The sequence below is a fragment of the Scardinius erythrophthalmus genome (assembly GCF_964197995.2).
Source record: "Scardinius erythrophthalmus genome assembly, chromosome: 25".
NCBI lineage: Eukaryota > Metazoa > Chordata > Actinopteri > Cypriniformes > Leuciscidae > Scardinius > Scardinius erythrophthalmus.
The window spans coordinates 21,281,464-21,299,540 of record NC_138245.1 but is presented as its reverse complement, the minus strand read 5'-3'; the positions used below and the strand labels follow the sequence as shown (position 1 = coordinate 21,299,540).

Here is an 18,077-nt window from a genome sequence, read left to right as displayed (position 1 = left end):
CATAACGCCAGCACAATGATATTATAACATCCTTTCTCACATTTTAGTATTCATCCCAGTTATCCACAGTAAAGCGCTGTCACACCTCTGGAACGAGACTGGCAAACAGGGAAGAGCAACACGCGTACTTGTCTGATTAACTCTTTCAGTCTTGCCTATTTATATAGACTCAATTGCCTGTAACTACATACAGCGTGTCTGAACTGAGACTTGCACTGCTTTCTAAGATGTTATAGTCTGTTTGCAACGAAAATCTAATAAATAATTACATCATGTGCACATTTCAGTGAACGACTTTACATGTGCAATGACGAACTGTTTAGATAATTCGATTTTTATATATTATAAATTATAGTATTTGAATTACTACATAATGAAAAACAAATTTTCATTTGAAGTTCAACTTCGCAAGAATTGAATGCAGAGGTGCAGTTATACTGTGTTATGGCGCCCCCTGTAGCGCACGTGTGTATTGCATATTTGATCCGTGATACCGCAGGAGAAAATTTACATGTGGATGCTGCAACGTATGTTAAAGAGACTTTTAGTTAATCCAACATCAGTGAAGCTTTTTTAAAGTCTAGCATTTAAATTTAAAAATTAAGATAACACACAACGTGAAAACCATTGTTTTTTTAGATTTCAATTACAATGCATATCTTTTTTTCTCAAAATGTATTTTCTAATGGACCAAGCCAGAAATCTTCAGTAGCACTTACCCCAAACTCTGTTTTATTCAGAAGTTTTTATTTTTATTTCTTTTACATATATCATTGCGCACTGATTTATAATATTTCATTCCCAGAAACGTGGTGAAAATTGACTTTCAGACCAAATTCCTCTCTGTGAAAACCTTTAGCTCTAGTATGTCAACCTGGCTTTATTTAATGTTCAGTTTTCTGTTCTTTAAATGTATGCAAATTAGTGAATGTATTAATAAGATACCTCATTTGCATATTTAAACAAGGTTTCAGAAAACTTGTAAAATGACATTTACTGATTAACTGAGAAAGTATGGTGATATCATGTATATAACGAGCACATAATGACAGTTATCCAACAGATAATATGATTTATTAAATAAACGGAATTCAGATTATTCATATGAAAGCACATACAAACAAATCCAGAGTGTTTTATAATAAAGGAAACAGAACTTCTGGAAAGCAAAAGACATGTTTATAAAAACATTCTCACAATATTTGATTTAATTTCTCTGCCACCACTTGCACTATGTACAAAATTGTCTATCCAAAACAAGAGAGCAGCCTCACCCCATATCATACAGCAAATATTAAATCTTTTAACAAACATGGATCTTCCACAAGATTAATGCATTCTGAAAAATCCCCCCTGAGAAGTACATAAGCATTCAAACATGTACAGATATCATTGGTGTGAGGAATTAAACCTAAATGAATGTGAAGCACTATTGTAACTTTAGTGCAAGGCAAGATGTACAGTTAAACTGATCAAGGTTTAATTGTGTAAAACATCCCCATTCACTGCCTCCATTTATATGACCAGGATTCAATGTGCATCCTTAGCCAGAGCGGGTACCGGTGTATGTGTGTCACATTCTCTAGGGTAAAAAAACATCTTTATGTTTAGTGGTCGCTCAATAATGTGGGAAGTAAAGCCAGTCATGATTTGTGGATTAAAGTAACCAAAAATTAATTCAGCAGTCAACGTAATGGTGGCATCTCTTTGACAAAACAAAACAGAACGGTGCTCTAATATTTTTACATTAGAGTAGGGAGAAATTTAATCTAGCAAGTGGGCTGAAATAAGAGATGTATTACTTTAAGACCAATCTCCATGTGCTGAATAGTCTCTTTATGCCTTTTGTGGAGTTTTGCATTTTTCACAGCATTCTGCCTCTGGGAAAATGAGGAAGTCACAGGTAGCCGCCCGCTCGGGAAGCACAGGCTCTGGCGCTTTTGCTGAATCCTTGTGCCCAGAGCCCTGGCAGACAGAGTACCTTTCCAGCTCCTCGAGGAGGGCAACAACCTCTTCTGTCGTGGTGAGACGAGACGGGTGGCTGTCGTAGAGTTTGTGGGTGGGCAGCAGGGGTTGTCCCTGGACGCTGATGTGGTAGTGGAAACTGGGCTCAATATGAACTATGGTGTCTGCCATAGTGGAGCGCTTGGAGCACTGCATCAGCTGTAACCGAGGCCCTTCCACCACAACGCAGAACCAGAGGACGGGAAGCACCATGCTACGAAGAGATTTCAGGAGCGGCATCAGTTCATGATTGATGTCGATGCCTTGGATGGTGGGGTCACTGTCTGCCATGCTGAATATCTGAGTGATCTGCAAAAGGCAGATGTACATATCACTGTTACCACAATGACTTCCACATTACAGGATTCCGACAACATCCATAAAATAGCTCCTTACCGATGGACAAGACTCGCCCTCCTGTTGCTCTTCCTGACCTGCCGAACCTCTACTCAAACTCTCCCCAGCACAGCTTGGTGGAAATGCTGCAGTATCGTATCTAGCTGCAGAAAGGACCTCTGGTCTCTATAAATAAATGGGAAATGCAAATAAATCTGGTTAATCAGAACAAGCGAACAAGGCAAGCAATTAATCGATCGACAACGTGTCCTGGAACAAGTGTTTTTTTTAACTCCATTTATTTTTGTTTTGAAAGAAATCAAGAATACATTAAACGCAGTAATATTTTTGAAATATTATTTAAGTTTAAAATAACCGTTTTCAATTTTAATATATTTTAAAATGTCATTTACTTCTGTGATGCAAAGCTGAATTTTCAGCATCTTTACACCAGTCTTCAGCGTCACATGATCCTTCAGAAATCATTCTAATATGCCGAGTTGCTGCTCAAGAAATGATATTGATATGCTGCTTAATATTTTTGTGGAAACCGTGATACATTTTGCTGTGGATTCTTTGAATAGAAAGTTCAAAAGAACAGCATTTATTTGAAATGGAATTTTTTTTGTAACCGTATAAATATCTTTACCGTCACTTTTGATCAATATATTGTATCCTTGCTGAATAAAAATACAAACACAAAGATACATTTTTATATATCTTTCAATTATTTATTATATTTAATTATTATTCATATATATTACATTAATATTTACTAGTATTATTTAATACACTAATCTAAAGGCTATGCATTATGCATTACAGTCTTGTTTTCTCAGAAAACTTTTTGTCAAGACAACCAAAAATCAATCTAATTCTTGAAACGCTGCCTACTCATTCAGCTTCAAAGAAGTCACTGAGTCTGCTGTTTTTTCCTCTCTGCGTGGGAACAGTATCAGAAGTGTATGGCTACGCAAATTACTAGGTTTATTTCCCACTTGCTGATCTTTGTTTGTTTTTATTTGTTTAAGCTTAAGAGAGACACCCATAAGAAGCTTACCACAGACAGAAAGGCTCTGCTACTGATGACATTGCCTTGAAACCCATTTTCTTTGATCATCTCCGCCCGTCCTGCGTGCAGCTGAGGGCCTCTCATCTTCTCAAAAGATAGGGGATGATGAGATACAAACATATTTATATAGGACTATTCAAACAATAAAGAAAAAATTATTCTGACAACCAAATAAGCTTATTTCCGTCTCTAGGGAAATCTGCTCTGGGATTCGTTTTTTGGAATTGATATGGGTATTATATTGATTTTCATGGCGAGAACATACCTCAACTTTTTGTGGATGGTAGAGTGGGATGTTGTTCATCATATGACTGTTTGGAACATCAGTATAAACGTAAGCCTGAAAAAACAGAAGAAAGTTACTGGAAGCTAACTAGGAATAAGCAATAATGCTTTAAGGACTCCATTGGGATACCTTTCCATTGTAATTTGGCTGGAGGAGCCTGTCTGTATTTACCATCCGGCCAGCACGCGACGAATCCTTTGGCGCATACTGTTCAGCCTCATTATCTGAAACCTCGAAATCCCACAACTTTTTGGACCTGGGTCTACCGCGTCCATACGTGTAACGTGGCCTACCGCGGGTAACCCAGCCCTGAGCAAACAACATCTCCGCCTCATCCATGGGCAGCAAATGCTTCTGTAGAACACAACACAATTTACATGATTGTCATTTCTTGTGTAAAAAGTCTTACGCAATAATCAGCAACACAATAACTTTTAGCAAACCAGAAGAAAAATAAATAAATAAATAAAGCTGCTAAATGAGAAACATAACATACAGGTAAATATAACATACAGGTAATAACACCAAAGAAGCATAAGGGATTTAACTGTTCTCATTCCACTAAACAATTCCAGTTTCTTAACGATTCTTTTAGTGAACATATCTTTATGACAAGTAACAGTACTTAGTTCCTTTCAAACTGAAGTATTTTTTAATTTTGATCATTAAAAGGTTATAACCAGATTATAAAAGTCATTGACCATGAATCCGTTAAAAATGTTGAATTTACTACTTAAAAGTATATATATATATATATATATATATATATATATATATATATATATATATATATATATATATATATATATATATGTATTACATATGTAATATAATGTTATATATAAATGTGTAACATTTTAAATTAATATTATATGACAATAATCCTAAATCTAGAAGACAATTAAAAGTACAATAATGACCCATACAACAATAATCTAATTCAAATAAAAAGGTGCAAACTAAAGATACATAATAATGAAAGTCATATTTTGGAAGCCCACCATAGCCTCTCTTTGGCACTGTCGTAGACGGCATTTCTGTCTTTTTTTATTTCTGCCTCCAAACTTGGGTTTGTCCATGCAAAAATCACAGCTTCCACAGTCTGTACGGCGAACGCAGCCTTTACACTTCCCGCAGGAACGGCGACGCACCTTAGGAACACCCATCTGGAAATCAAGTGATAAAAATAGAATCTATTAAAAACATTATTTGAAAAGTATTAAGGACATTATTTTAAGTCTCTAATTACATCTGACTGTATTAAATATTTGCAGTTTAAAGGGATAGTTCACCCAAAAATTCTGTCATTTACTCACCCTCATATCGTTCTAAAACCGTAAGACTTTCGTTTATCTTCGGAACCTAAATGAAGATCTTTTTGATGAAATCTGAGAGCTTGCTGTCCCTCCTTTGACAGCTACGCAACTGACACTTCAAAAAGTTTATAAAGAGATCGTAAAACTAATCCATGTGAATTGAGCGTTTTAGTCCAAATTTTCTGAAGAGACTCAATCACTTTATATGATGAGTAGATTGAGTTTAGGCTTTTATTCACATGTAAACACTGATCAGCGAACAAACAGAAGCTGTTTGATGCGCGAGAACAAACCTCATTGGTTCTTGTGGAAGCTCAAACGTGTTGCGCAACACGAGAATGAACCTCATTGGTTCACGAGCCAAGCGAACATGCTAGAGCTTCCGTTTACTTTTTATATGTGAATAAAAGCCTAAATTCAATCATCATACAAAGTGACCGTGTCCCTTCATAAAATTTGGACTAAACCTCAATTCATATAGATTAGTTTTACAATCTCTATGAACTTTTTGAAGCTTCATAGTAGTAGTTGCGTAGACTGTCAATGGAGAGTCCAGAAAGTTCTCAGATTTCATCAGAAAAATCTTCATTTGTGTTCCGAAGATGAACGAAAGTCTTACGACATGAGGGTGGGGGAACAAATATTTTGTTTTTCTCTTCAATCATGTGCATATCTGTGATCAAGGCACTTGGATAATGCTACTGCAGTGAAATAATGCAGTGTAGCTAGAACTCTACCTCATCCAGACCATTGTCACCATCATTACCCCCAAAGAACATAGACAGATCCTCTGAGTCACTGTACTGCAGATAGGGACTCTGCTCACAGGAAAACAACATTTAGATATAGTTGTTTTACAGCAATCCCTCAGATAACTTCTGACAGATTATTTATAAGACTGTTACCTGTGAGTCCTCAAATTCCTCTGAGACTGAGGGCTGAAAAAATAATTAACGATTAATGCTTTTACAAGCATAATGAAGTAATAATGCACTGTGTGAAAATATTTTTTTTTCCTCACTTTTGAAATATATGAAGCTGTGCTGAGTGATCCAGCAGTTTTTGAAAACTGCCCCTCTGATATCTGTGGATTAGATAAAAAAGGGGTACTTAAGTGACCTATTTAATAATTAGACAAAAAAGGTAATTCCTTATATACACTACCATTCAAAAGTTTGGGGCCAGTAAGATGTATTTTGTAAGAGATTAATATTTGTATTCAGCAAGGATAAAAAGATAAAAGAATACTAAAAATTTTTTATCACATTTTCCACAAAAATATGAAGCAGCACAACTGTTTTCAACATTGATACTCAGAAATGTTTCTTGAGCACCAAATCAGCATATTAGAATTATTTCTAAAGGATCATGTGACACTAAAGACTGGAGTAATGGCTGCTGAAAATACATATTTGCAAAAACTAGGAATAAATAATTATTCTGTACATTTTGCTATCTAATCCAATGGTATTCATACATTGCAAGTGTGGCCAAGGGTCCAAATGCCTTCTGGGTAACAACTGTAGATTATATTCTTACACAATTTTAGACATAACATAGAAAATCATCTGCCCACTGAAAAAAAAAAAAGAAAGAAAATAATAATATTCAGTTTTTAACCACTGTACCTTTACACCCCTGTCCTTACGGATAGGGTGCAAACACTTCCGTTTTCGACATTTAACGATTTTCCGAGAGTGGATATTAAGTCGTAGGCGTAGTCGACCATTTCGGCAACTAACACATTTTCCACAGTCCACTGCAGTTTGGCACGCTCGGCATCGGCCACATGGATTCCACTAAACAAGTACACACACACACACACACACACACACACACACAAAAAAAACACAAATAAATGTCTTTATATTTGTAATGCAATACACTACATACAGGGCTTGACATTAACTTTTTGGCACCAGCCACTGTGGCTAGTGGTTTTCTAAAGTTACTAGCCATTCAGCATTTTCGCTGGCCACAATTTTGACATCGATACCATTGGGAAAAACTATAGATATTTTTCATAATTTGGCAGCAGGTATATTTAGGCTGCGGTAACTTTAAGACCTGACACATTATGCAGAATACACACAATCCCACGCTGAAATTCAAGCCCTGTAACACCAACGATATTCATCCGGAGCAAATGAAACGAGTGAGTTGAGGGAAGGCAGGTTTGTGTGTAAACTCGCTGTCTGAGAGATGAGAGATTGAGAAAGCGCAGCTGGTATCATACACGTGTATCTATTCTGCGGAAAATGAGTATTGGAAGCGTTTCAGATATATTTATCTATCCATATGCATTGAAAAAATCGATATTTTTGACAGCACTTTTAAAAAAATTATTTAGACTATATTATCAATACATTTTAATCCACCAAGGTGGCTAGTAGGAGTGACTGTATTACACGCCACTGCTGAAATCCATCCACATCTGGCAGGTGTTAATGGCAAGCCCTGATTACATAACACAAAAAACCCAAATAAAATAAATAAATAAAAACATACCTTTTTGTAGGGTTTTCTGCGTCTCACTATTGCTAAAACAACAGAAAACATGATCACCGAAGGAACAGCAATAGCCAAAAAAATACACTTCTGTTATTACGATAAAGCTGCTTAATAACCTATAATCACAAAACTGAATGTAATGCTAAAAATACTTTTGACTTACATGTGTTAACCTCAAGCCTGCAGTTCTGGCACATAGTTTGTCCCTCTTCAAAAGTAAAGGTTTTATTACATCTCAGGCAGATGCTGAGTACAAACAAAATGAGAGTGACATGAAGAAAGACATTCACACCACTGTTTTTGACATGTATGCTACAGTGTAAGAAAAAGAAAAGGCACTGCCCACCCAAACAAAGTTTGTCGAGCTCCACCGGTGCCATTGATTGGCCTATCTGCAGACACCGAACCAGCCAAGGGAGGAACAGTTGGATTTGCAGCAACTCCAGTCAGATCAACAGGAGATCGAGTGGCAGCATTTGGTAAAGTGGTATCTGTCCCAGGACCAGTAAAGGTACTGCATTTCGGTGGGGTCACAGTATTCACAGCCTTTTGGGTGGAATATGTGCTCAACTTTGGAACAGTACCACAGCTGAGACTTGCTGAAGACCCTGGACTGCAGGCCGTGCCACCTGTATTCGTTAATTCGTTTGAAAAACCGGGTGTAGAAGAGCCGCCATGGTGTGCCATAGGAGAATCCACTCTCCTTTTCTATGGGTACCGGAATCAAATTTGTTTTATAATTAATGCATTTTGCAACATCGACACTGTTATAGAACTGAACTGAATCAACACTAACTCGAGGTGAATAATGACACTATTGTCTTCTGTAGAGCTGCTTATAACTGATAAGTATTATAATTGATGAACTTTACACATTTGAATAATGACACAATTGTCTCTCTAAAGCTGCTTATAATAGGACTGTAACATCGATTAATCACACTAAATTGCATCTATCATAAAAGTCTGTTTACACAAAATATATATACATACACACACACATATAAATATATATGTGACCCTGGATCACAAAACCAGTCACAAGTAGCACGGGTATATTTGTGGCAATAGCCAACAATACACTCTGTATGGGTCAAAATTATACATTTTTCTTTTATGCCAAATATCATTAGGATATTAAGTAAATCATGTTCCATTAAGATATTTTGTAAATTTCCTACAGTAAATATATAAAAGATTTATTTTTGTGAGTGAATGCGAACATAAATGGACAACTTTAAAGACAATTTTCTCAATGTTTAGATTTTTTTGCACCCTCAGAGTTGCATCTCGACCAATATTGTCCTATCCTAACAAACCATACATCAATGGAAAGCTTATTTATTCAGTTTTCAGATGATGTATAAATCTCAATATAAAAAAATTGACCCATGTGACTGGTTTTGTGGTCCAGGGTCACATATATATGCGTGTGTGAGTGTGTATAGTATATATACACAGACACAAACAGAAATATATATAATACATATAAACATGAACATATATTATGTAAACACAGACTTTTATGTTAGATACGATTAATCGATTTTACAGTCCTACTTTAAAAACAGAATTTGAATTAGTCTCATATTTGATTAAGTTTGGACCATTAATTATGTCATTTTCCCGTTTATTACTGTGAAACTGCTTTGAAACAATCTGTATTGTATATTCTATATAAATAAATGTGACTTGACTTGACAATTAAAAAAGCATGCAGAACATTTCCTCACCTTTCTTCTTCGTGGACCGTCACCAAGAAATTGGCCCGTTTTAAAATCAAAATTTGTGAGGTCCACAGAATCGTTTATATGTTTCATAAGCTCAACCCTACTTCTTACTTTGTGACCTCTTGGACTGAAAGGGGGAAAAAATAAACAGTGATTCAAAATGAAAGTCTCATTTTTCAGATTGTATCTGTTACATTTTAAACAAACTGTTTTATATATACCTTATATAGTATGTATCACTGCGTCCTTCACTGTTGCCTGACCGACGAAAAACCTGCTTGCGTTTCCATCCTTTCCCTAACGGCGGACAATCTTCCCATCCTTCATCGACCTCTAATTGTGTTCTCCGTCTAGGTCTCCTAGATGAAAAAGAAAAACATACATCTGTTTTAGCTCAAACAATGTAATGCAATGCATAAGATGAAAGGCATTTTAATAAATAAAAGTTTGATGCGTTTAATGAGGAAGAATCCAAGTCATGTACATACCCACCACCTCTGCCGCCAGCAGTTTTCAAAACACTAACCACACTCCCACTCCACTCGCTACCAGCAAGGCTCTCTATTTCTCCATCGACGCTCTGGGAATCAACGTCCTCACAGTCTTCTTCGAGTGGCTCCAGCCAGTCACAAGGAGGCTTGTCGACATCTTTGGAAGATTCACCTTCTATTTCAGTTACAGCTTCCTCTTTGTTTTTGTCCGTGACATGGTCCTGAATGTCTGTGCTTGTCGTAGGTTCTTTGCTTTCCTCTGTATTTGCATCTTTTCCTTCGGATGTTGGTTCTGCAGGAACAGGTTCTTTATTTTCCTCTGTATTTGCATCTTTTCCTTCGGATGTAGGTTCTGCAGGAACAGGTTCTTTATTTTCCTCTGTATTTGCATCTTTAACTTCGGATGTTGGTTCGGTGGGTACAGGTTCTTTGTTTTCCTCTGTATTTGCATCTTTTACTTCGGATGTTGGTTCTGCGGGTGCCTCAGCTGCTACTTCCTCTGTCTCCATGTTAGTAAAGCCTCCCTGTTCTGCTTATTTGAGCTGCAATAAGAAAATATGCATTTGTAAAAATACAGTTTCTTTCAACCAACAAAAAAATCCTTGATTTACATAACTGAATTTCAAAAGGAGATAAACATCTACTTTTTGTCCATGTGAAGCTCTTATAAAGTCGAATAATCTGAATACTCTCTTTATGTTATGCATTCAGTTCAGACACCTGTATTTGTACTCAACGGTCAGCTGACTCTGCCTATTGTTGCTCTCCCTATAGGGACCAATCGTTTTATTTACAAAAGCACGACTTTGATGCGCAAAATACTGTCTAGGTAGTCAGCACACTAGGTTTTGAGACACAGCCTAACACGTATAAGCGCCAATATTTAGCGAGGTGGCTAAAGTGTTAGCAAGCGTGAAATGATAGTAAATAACACTGGATACCGATGTTTACCGAGACTATTAGCTGTTTTTAATGGTTCGGTTAAACTAAAAGTCATACATACAATACGCCATTTCAAAAAAACCTACCTGTGAACCCCTTAACGAGCCCTCACATTGATATATTTTAAATAACTGATAATGGAGAGAAGCCGGAAGTGCTGTTGTAACCCGGAAACACGTGACTTAAGCGTTCTGAATTAAAGATCCCATTTCACGTCACACAAAGATTTGTCGCGTAGCTTGATGTATAATTTACCTTTATTTCATTTATCTGTCATTCTGTTCGTTGTACTGCTACACAACAGATCATAGAGATTTAACAATGTCGCATATATACAAATTACTGTCAGTGTAAACATCTGCGTGAATATTTTAAAATCAAATGTATTTATTATCATTTTAGTGTTCAGACTTTTGGATCCCACTGTATGTATATGAAAAAATATGTTATAAATACCTAGACATGATAATACAAATTTAAAATGGGATATTCACTTAAATTAAAAATAGTTAATTTAATTTCTTTGACTATTTCTAATATTTATTACCATGTCTAGGTATTTATAACATATTTTTTCATATACATACAGCGGGATCCAAAAGTCTGAACACTAAAATGATAATAATAAATAAATAATTGCAAATCATCCCTTAAACTCTAAAAAAGCAAGAGATCTGAGGAATAACACACAACATTTTTTTTACTGTTTTGTAATTACTACACAGGTGAAATTACTTAACAGATGCCAATTAACCAGCCATCAATCGGAACCATTTTTTTGTTTTTGTTTTGTTTTATTTTATGTTGGCCGACGTCTGTTCTGAACTTGCATGCAAACAGCATTGCAATCATTTCCCAAAAAGTTATTTGTGTGGAAATTTTATGAAGTCTGTAAACAAGATGTTAACGCACTGGCAAGAGATGGGACACGCTGAAAAAGCAAGCTCAGTTCGAGATGCTCAAAGGAAAAATTGGAAGGAAAAAATATATATATATTGAGGGTTGTGGGGTTGAATGCATATATATCTGAAGAGAATTGACTATCTTCAGTGCATCCCTAAAATTAATCAATACAGACTGAAGGAGACATGAAGAATGTTTATTATGAATGACTGTCCAAATAATGACAAATATACAATATGAAAAGTATACAAATATAAACAAATACTTTTTTAAGCAAGCACTGATAGTTCACAAGGCTATCTGTCTTTGTTGCTGCGGAGGTCAGTGGTCAGGGGGTCATGCTGGATGGTCTGGTGGAGCATGAGGGCCAGTAGTCCTGCTCTGTTGGTCATGGCCGTCCTCACATTGCGTTCTTGTTCAAACAACTCATCCAGCTTGTACCACTGTTCAGAGGGGAAAAATATGAGTACGTAAAAATACATTAAGACTACTATGACAATAAGTTTTAAAGAACTTAACTGACCACTCTGACACGCTCAAGGTCCACCTCTGCCCGTCTGAGCTTCTCCCAGCAGTAATGCTTGTTGCACTTGCGTTTTGAAACCCTGCAGTAGTCTCCAGTCGTCTCAAACACGTTACGCACTAGTGGACACCCACACACCTCATCTGCTAGGACCTGAGAAGAGAAAAGCAGAATGGAGATGTACTGAACACAAATCAAGTTCTGAAGAGATTTTATAAGATGTAGTTTAGTCTGAGCAGAATTATGGCAAGACCGTAACTAAACTCTCACCTTTGGATCTCTGGAATGTTCTGGACATAAAACTTGGAGTCTCTTGCAGTATGTTTTACTCTGAGGGTTGTACACATCACAGAAGAGTCTTGTTGCCCTGATAGAATAAAAAAAGAATTATAAAAAACGTATATATAATATGCATGCGTGTATATAATAGTATAAGTATTTTACTATATTCAATTGCAATATTTATTTAAATTAACCAACAGTCTTGGTTTAAAAATAATTAAATTGCAAATAACCATTATCACATGGCCATTATAACCTCCTGGGATCCAGGAATAGACTTTTGTCCACTCTAGCGGACATTATAGCTTAGTGAATTTCTCTGACATCATACGTCACATGTCACAACCTGGGTGTCCTGTAAAAAGCACATTCAGGGCTTTTCAGAGATACCAAATGTTTGGAGGTTTCACCATGAAAACAACTTCTCCATCTTTAAAAATGTCTGACATTAATTAATCTATCAAATGTAGGAAATATGATAATATATTGTAATTATAATTTAAATCGGACTACTTTTCAAATTGTATTTCATAAACCAACATCTCAGGAAAGCGTTATTAAACGTTATATAAAACTACATGTCCACATTTTGGGAGACACAACAAGAGAATATGGAAATAAATTATACATCAATGAAATTATTATTAAAATGTTGCCAAATATTACGCCAATTATTACACTTCTTTTTTCATTAAATGTTGCTCCAAGAACACATTAATGTGCAAATTAGATACAGTGTATAGATACATTGCATTGAATAGGAATATTAATTTATGGCCATTTTACCCACATACTGCATAAATTAAAATGGTGTATCAATTCATTCCGTTATATCTTTCATAACATAGTTGAGAATCATCTTTATACAAATTGTGGTTAAAAAAAATCCTGAAACCCCAAAATTTATTGGTGATTGAAAAAAAAAATCCCAATGTTTTTGCCTATACATATAATTTCATGTCATTTTATTTTTTAAACAACTTAGTCCTGGTGTCCACTACAGAGGACATAGCATAACGTATGAATAAAATATTATTTTTCAAAAATGTTTTTTTTTTTACCATTTGTTTCTTATGCTCTAAACAATGTGATGACATGAAAAAAAAACTTTTTTTTCTGGGTCTCACAAGGATAAAGTAAAAAATCCTTTATCTAAAATCTTTTTAAATTCCATAAAAATAACGAGCAAACAGAGGAAGTGTCGATATAACAAGCACACTAAGATAGAGTTTCTCTAAGTGAACTGAGAGTATTCAGGGACATTCAATCGTAACTGCTGTACCGGATCATAACAATTTCAAATATATCTCTCTTACCCTTCTATTCTGGTGGGGAAAATGGAACCGAATGAGGTCTGGCTTTCGTACTGTTAAAATAATAAACCAAGCGTTAGTATTACACAAATAAATTTTCAATGTTCAGGTGATCATAAATCAGTAACCAATAAATGGGCTCAGAAAACAACATATATTGACCTTAGCATAACATCTCTCCATATGCCTCAGCGCCACCTTGGGGTTGATGGGGTGACTGCAGGACACACAGAATATCTGAAGATCTGTGTCCTCACTGTCTGTTTCATTCACCTGCAAGAAAAGACATTAGCTTAACACCCTAATAAATATGACAAGATCCCTGAAACGCACAACTTCCATCTCTTACCAGTTATTCTATAAAATTCAGATGACATTAGCATGAAAGACATTACTGGAAACTCACATCCTCATCCTGTTGGACCACCTGCTGCTTAGCTTTGGCAATGATGCCCTCGAGCTCGTGGAAACGACGCTCCATTTCAGCAAGGCGCATCCGTGCAGCCTGCTGCTCCCTGCGGATGCGCTCCAGCTGTTTTTTGCCCTGTTCCTCAGCGACGCAGGGGCTCTGCTGCCACTGCTGGATTCGCTGCGGGAGGATCTCGTAGATCCGGCTGCACAGATCGGCAGATCAATAAATCAATACGATCTTTTTAAAACACATCAAACTGATGTTGGCATAACATTGCGCGATCATTCAATGCTAGTCGGCTGCACTTAAAGTCACCATGAAATCTCAATTTCTTGTTTTTATGGTATAAAGCAGTATTTATTATAAATAATTGATCTGATTTATCTTTAATCAAAATAACTTGTGACATCAACCAACTTCTGTTTCATGCCAACTTTAATGAAAAAACCTACTTGGCAGCCAGCTTCATGCCACAGTCCTCAGAGCAGTATTTTGAGTTTGGACGTGTCAGCTCGATACAGTTCGGCCCCAGGCACTGTTGCATGTCTCCCCCATGTCTGCTGTCTCCCCTTTCGCTGTGCCTCAAACGATCACGGTGCTTCTGTTTCTGCTTGTGGCGACGGGACTCTTTCTGTAAAAGATGAGCACAATTAACAAAAACTATTTCTTAAATGCAATAAAAAAAAAACGATTATGTATTAAGCACTGTGTTCCTCATTGCACCTTTTTGTCAAATTTTTTGTCTCTCCTCTTGACGTGCTTGACTTTTATAGCTTTCTTCCGTGGGACAGGACTGTAAAGTGGGCCGTCTTCATCATCATCACTGCCCCATGACTAAAAAAAAAAAGGTCACAAGAGAAGGGCGAGGTTTATTTTTCAGTGCTGAGACCTAAAGCATCATCCCTAACAAGCAAATCTCAAACATACTCATGTTATAAAAACATTTTAGAACTTGACAAGAGTTCAAACGAATGTATGTATATACTAAGTGGTTGTGGTTGAGCAACAGCAATTAGCCGTTACCGCATTTCTGTCCTTGTAGTGCTCATATGGCTCCATATCGTTCTCGTCGTAATCATCTAAGTATCGTCTATCTCTGTGCATTATATTGTCCTTCCTCTCACGCAGAGAAAACTCCTCGTCCCGAACACGTAGCATTTTCTGCAAAAACAATGAGAGAGAGTAAACATCAAAACAAAAACTACCTAATAAACCACCTATATAAAGACACTCACCCGAGCACGGACGACACACTGCCTTAGACGACATTTCTGACGAATCTTGTTCGGGCCCCCAAATTTCTTCATGTCTTTACAGAAGTCACACTGACCACAGTCCTCATTCCTAGTGCAGGGTTCGCACTCACCACACATACGGGCTGATCGCTTCACCTGGAACGCAGTTAGAGGACCACACTATTATATTGTTCTATATTATCACTAATAAATGTAACAAATATAAATTCCTATAGTATCCATTCAGGTTTAATGACTTCTTGAAGGTTATCAAGTAAGTTCAGTCTTGTTTGAAAATTAAGTTCAAATTAAGACAAATTGAGATGAAATATAAATTAAGATGAGATATAATATTATATATATATATATATATATATATATATATATATATATATATATATATATATATATATATATATGAAGAGTTCAGATGCAAAAGCCTCTAAGTGCCATCTGAAATTTTCTTCTACAATGATAATTTTTTATCAAGCTCGTATATTTAAGTTCAGTAGTTTAACTTAAATAACAATTAATAGGTCATTTTCATTGCTATTTAAGTGAAATTACTGAACTTAAATATACAAGCTTGATAAAAATGATAATTCAAGAAGAAAATTTCGGATGGCACTTAGAGGCTTTTGCATCTGAACTCTTCATATATACATACACATATATATACACACACCATTAGTGAAAAATTTCATTCACTTGTTATATTCAAAAATGGGCATTATCACATGGTTATTATTAAATAAAATACATTTCTAAACATTAATTTTGCCGTTAATTGTCATAATCCAGTGATATTTTGTATGAACAAGGACTTCCATATGGAGATCTGATCTTACCATTATCGAGTCTGGGATTACATGAAGAAACAGAAAAAACTAAGACAGACTAAATCCAAAAGATTGCTTGGAAAGTCTCCGTTTTGTTCTGTTTCTTCATGTAATCCCAGACGGACTCGATAAAGGTGAGATCAGATCTCCGTGTGGTGTGGATCATACTGGCTGTTGTCAGACTCCTTTGTGCATACAAAAATCTCACTGGATTATTACAATTAATGGCAAAAGGAATGTTTTGGAAATGTAAATTGATATTTCCTATTGACAAACTACACCAATAGATAAATAGCTGGCTTTAAAAGCATTTTTTTTGTTGGTGAAAATACTAACGTGCCTAAGACCTTCGCAAAGTACTGTATGTATGTACCATAAAAAATTGTCAAACTGCCCAACAATAATGCAATAGAGAAAGTGCCGAATGTATAACAAGCAAACTTAGATATAAGAACATACTGAAGAAACACTAACTTTCGACCCACGGCGCTTATCGATCTTGTACTCTGGAGTGCTGGATCGTTTTTCAACCCTCTCTGGCTCAATGTCTTTATCACGGTTCTTTTTCCGGTAGCGTATTGAAAGAGATGGATCCCTTTCTAAGAGATAAAGAATTAGAACTGATATTGTAACAAAATATATTTTAATATGACAAAGTGCATGTTTAAATATTTTAAGGTGAACAACAGCGGAAAAAAGGTCATCGATCACTGACCCCGACACTGGTGGCAGTACCACTCCCTGATAGCTTTGGCCATCTTCTCCGTCACATTTATACAGTGACCATGAAACCACTCATTGCACTTGTCACAACCACTGTGGGAGAAAAAGATGTGATCCAAATTAAGCTCTCAGTTTGAACGCATACGTATTCATATTCTTTGTGAACGATTTTTTGGAGAGATTTGTCTCACATCATGAAGCAGTTAATGTCTGGTTTTCGACAAATGCAGTAGAGAGGAGCATTCTCTCCATCTGCTACAGTGTTTTTCATAGCTGGAGCCTGGTCCATATCAGACATCTCGCTGTCCTATGAAGACAATAGAACGAAAACATTGAAAAGAATACAATACAATCAATACAATACAACTGCAAGACACACTCAATAGAAATATCATCATCAAAACATTATCGTGCTTCAAAGACTATGTATCTATGGCATTAGGAATAATAAACAACAACAATAAAAACCCATTAAATTAGTTATCCATTTAAAACAAATACAAAAAGTACATGTTTTGGACAAAGTTCAACATCAGTGTGTCACAATACATATTAGCATGATAGCACGCTTGATAGCGAGAAAATAGATTAACTATCCAGTGCTGAAAATCCAGTGCTGGTTTACAATATAACTAGAGAAATAAATAATTCGTTCTTTCATTTGCAAAGATCGCTTTTAGAGAAATATTTTTGTATTATTTTGACTGCTCAAGTCGGAGCTAATATGCTATCAAATCATAATAGCAGACTTACCATGGCTGCTTCCCCGACGTCTAGAAGATCCGATCAAACAGAGCGAAAAAGGATAAATTGAGATAATGCATGAACACGTAAATGTCCGGAATAATCCGACTTTGATAACAGTCAAATTTCCCAAACAAAACTAGGAACTGGAGCAATGTTACAAACCTAATTGTTACCGTGGGCAGTGGACATCAGCGTTGTTTCGGTTCTGTTTCGGCAAAGGGGTGATTGTCATAATAAAAGTCCTCATGGAGGGAAAATCTGTTCATTTTCTAGGTCGTTTACAGACAATGTAGCCTACACTCTATCTATCACATGACGATCATTGAAAGACTTAATAATCAACATGTTTTCTGTTTAAAAAAAAAGTAATATTTTAAAAACATCAACAATACTAACAATTATATACTAATAC

General features: G+C 36.0%; 2 protein-coding genes across 6 annotated transcripts; both read right to left on the bottom strand.

The window, feature by feature from the left end:
• Positions 1-763: 763 nt before the first annotated feature.
• mbd1b (methyl-CpG binding domain protein 1b) lies at positions 764-10,915 on the bottom strand. Of its 2 annotated transcripts, none has more exons than XM_081358008.1 (17): positions 10,775-10,878; positions 9,744-10,288; positions 9,477-9,614; positions 9,259-9,382; positions 7,872-8,233; positions 7,689-7,771; positions 7,523-7,554; positions 6,643-6,813; positions 6,036-6,098; positions 5,920-5,952; positions 5,752-5,832; positions 4,700-4,864; positions 3,828-4,052; positions 3,678-3,752; positions 3,401-3,496; positions 2,401-2,526; positions 764-2,313 (listed from the first exon to the last, which is right to left on the bottom strand). In XM_081358008.1, the coding sequence occupies exons 2-17, from the start codon at positions 10,253-10,255 to the stop codon at positions 1,837-1,839; spliced, it is 2,763 nt and encodes a 920-aa protein (XP_081214134.1). In that variant the 5' UTR covers positions 10,256-10,288; positions 10,775-10,878; the 3' UTR covers positions 764-1,836. The 2 variants fall into 2 exon arrangements, with proteins under 2 accessions (XP_081214134.1, XP_081214135.1); XM_081358009.1 differs by having other exon boundaries at positions 1,048-2,313; positions 3,870-4,052; positions 10,775-10,915.
• An 850-nt stretch (positions 10,916-11,765) lies between these two features.
• Positions 11,766-17,917, bottom strand: cxxc1b (CXXC finger protein 1b). Of its 4 annotated transcripts, none has more exons than XM_081358636.1 (15): positions 17,828-17,917; positions 17,672-17,691; positions 17,110-17,225; positions 16,911-17,011; positions 16,670-16,794; positions 15,357-15,512; positions 15,145-15,282; positions 14,845-14,955; positions 14,574-14,752; positions 14,116-14,323; positions 13,872-13,982; positions 13,713-13,762; positions 12,385-12,481; positions 12,115-12,267; positions 11,766-12,034 (listed from the first exon to the last, which is right to left on the bottom strand). In XM_081358636.1, the coding sequence occupies exons 2-15, from the start codon at positions 17,672-17,674 to the stop codon at positions 11,888-11,890; spliced, it is 1,695 nt and encodes a 564-aa protein (XP_081214762.1). In that variant the 5' UTR covers positions 17,675-17,691; positions 17,828-17,917; the 3' UTR covers positions 11,766-11,887. The 4 variants fall into 4 exon arrangements, with proteins under 4 accessions (XP_081214762.1, XP_081214761.1, XP_081214760.1 ...); XM_081358635.1 differs by having other exon boundaries at positions 16,655-16,794; positions 17,828-17,907; XM_081358634.1 differs by having other exon boundaries at positions 17,839-17,907.
• Positions 17,918-18,077: the final 160 nt, after the last annotated feature.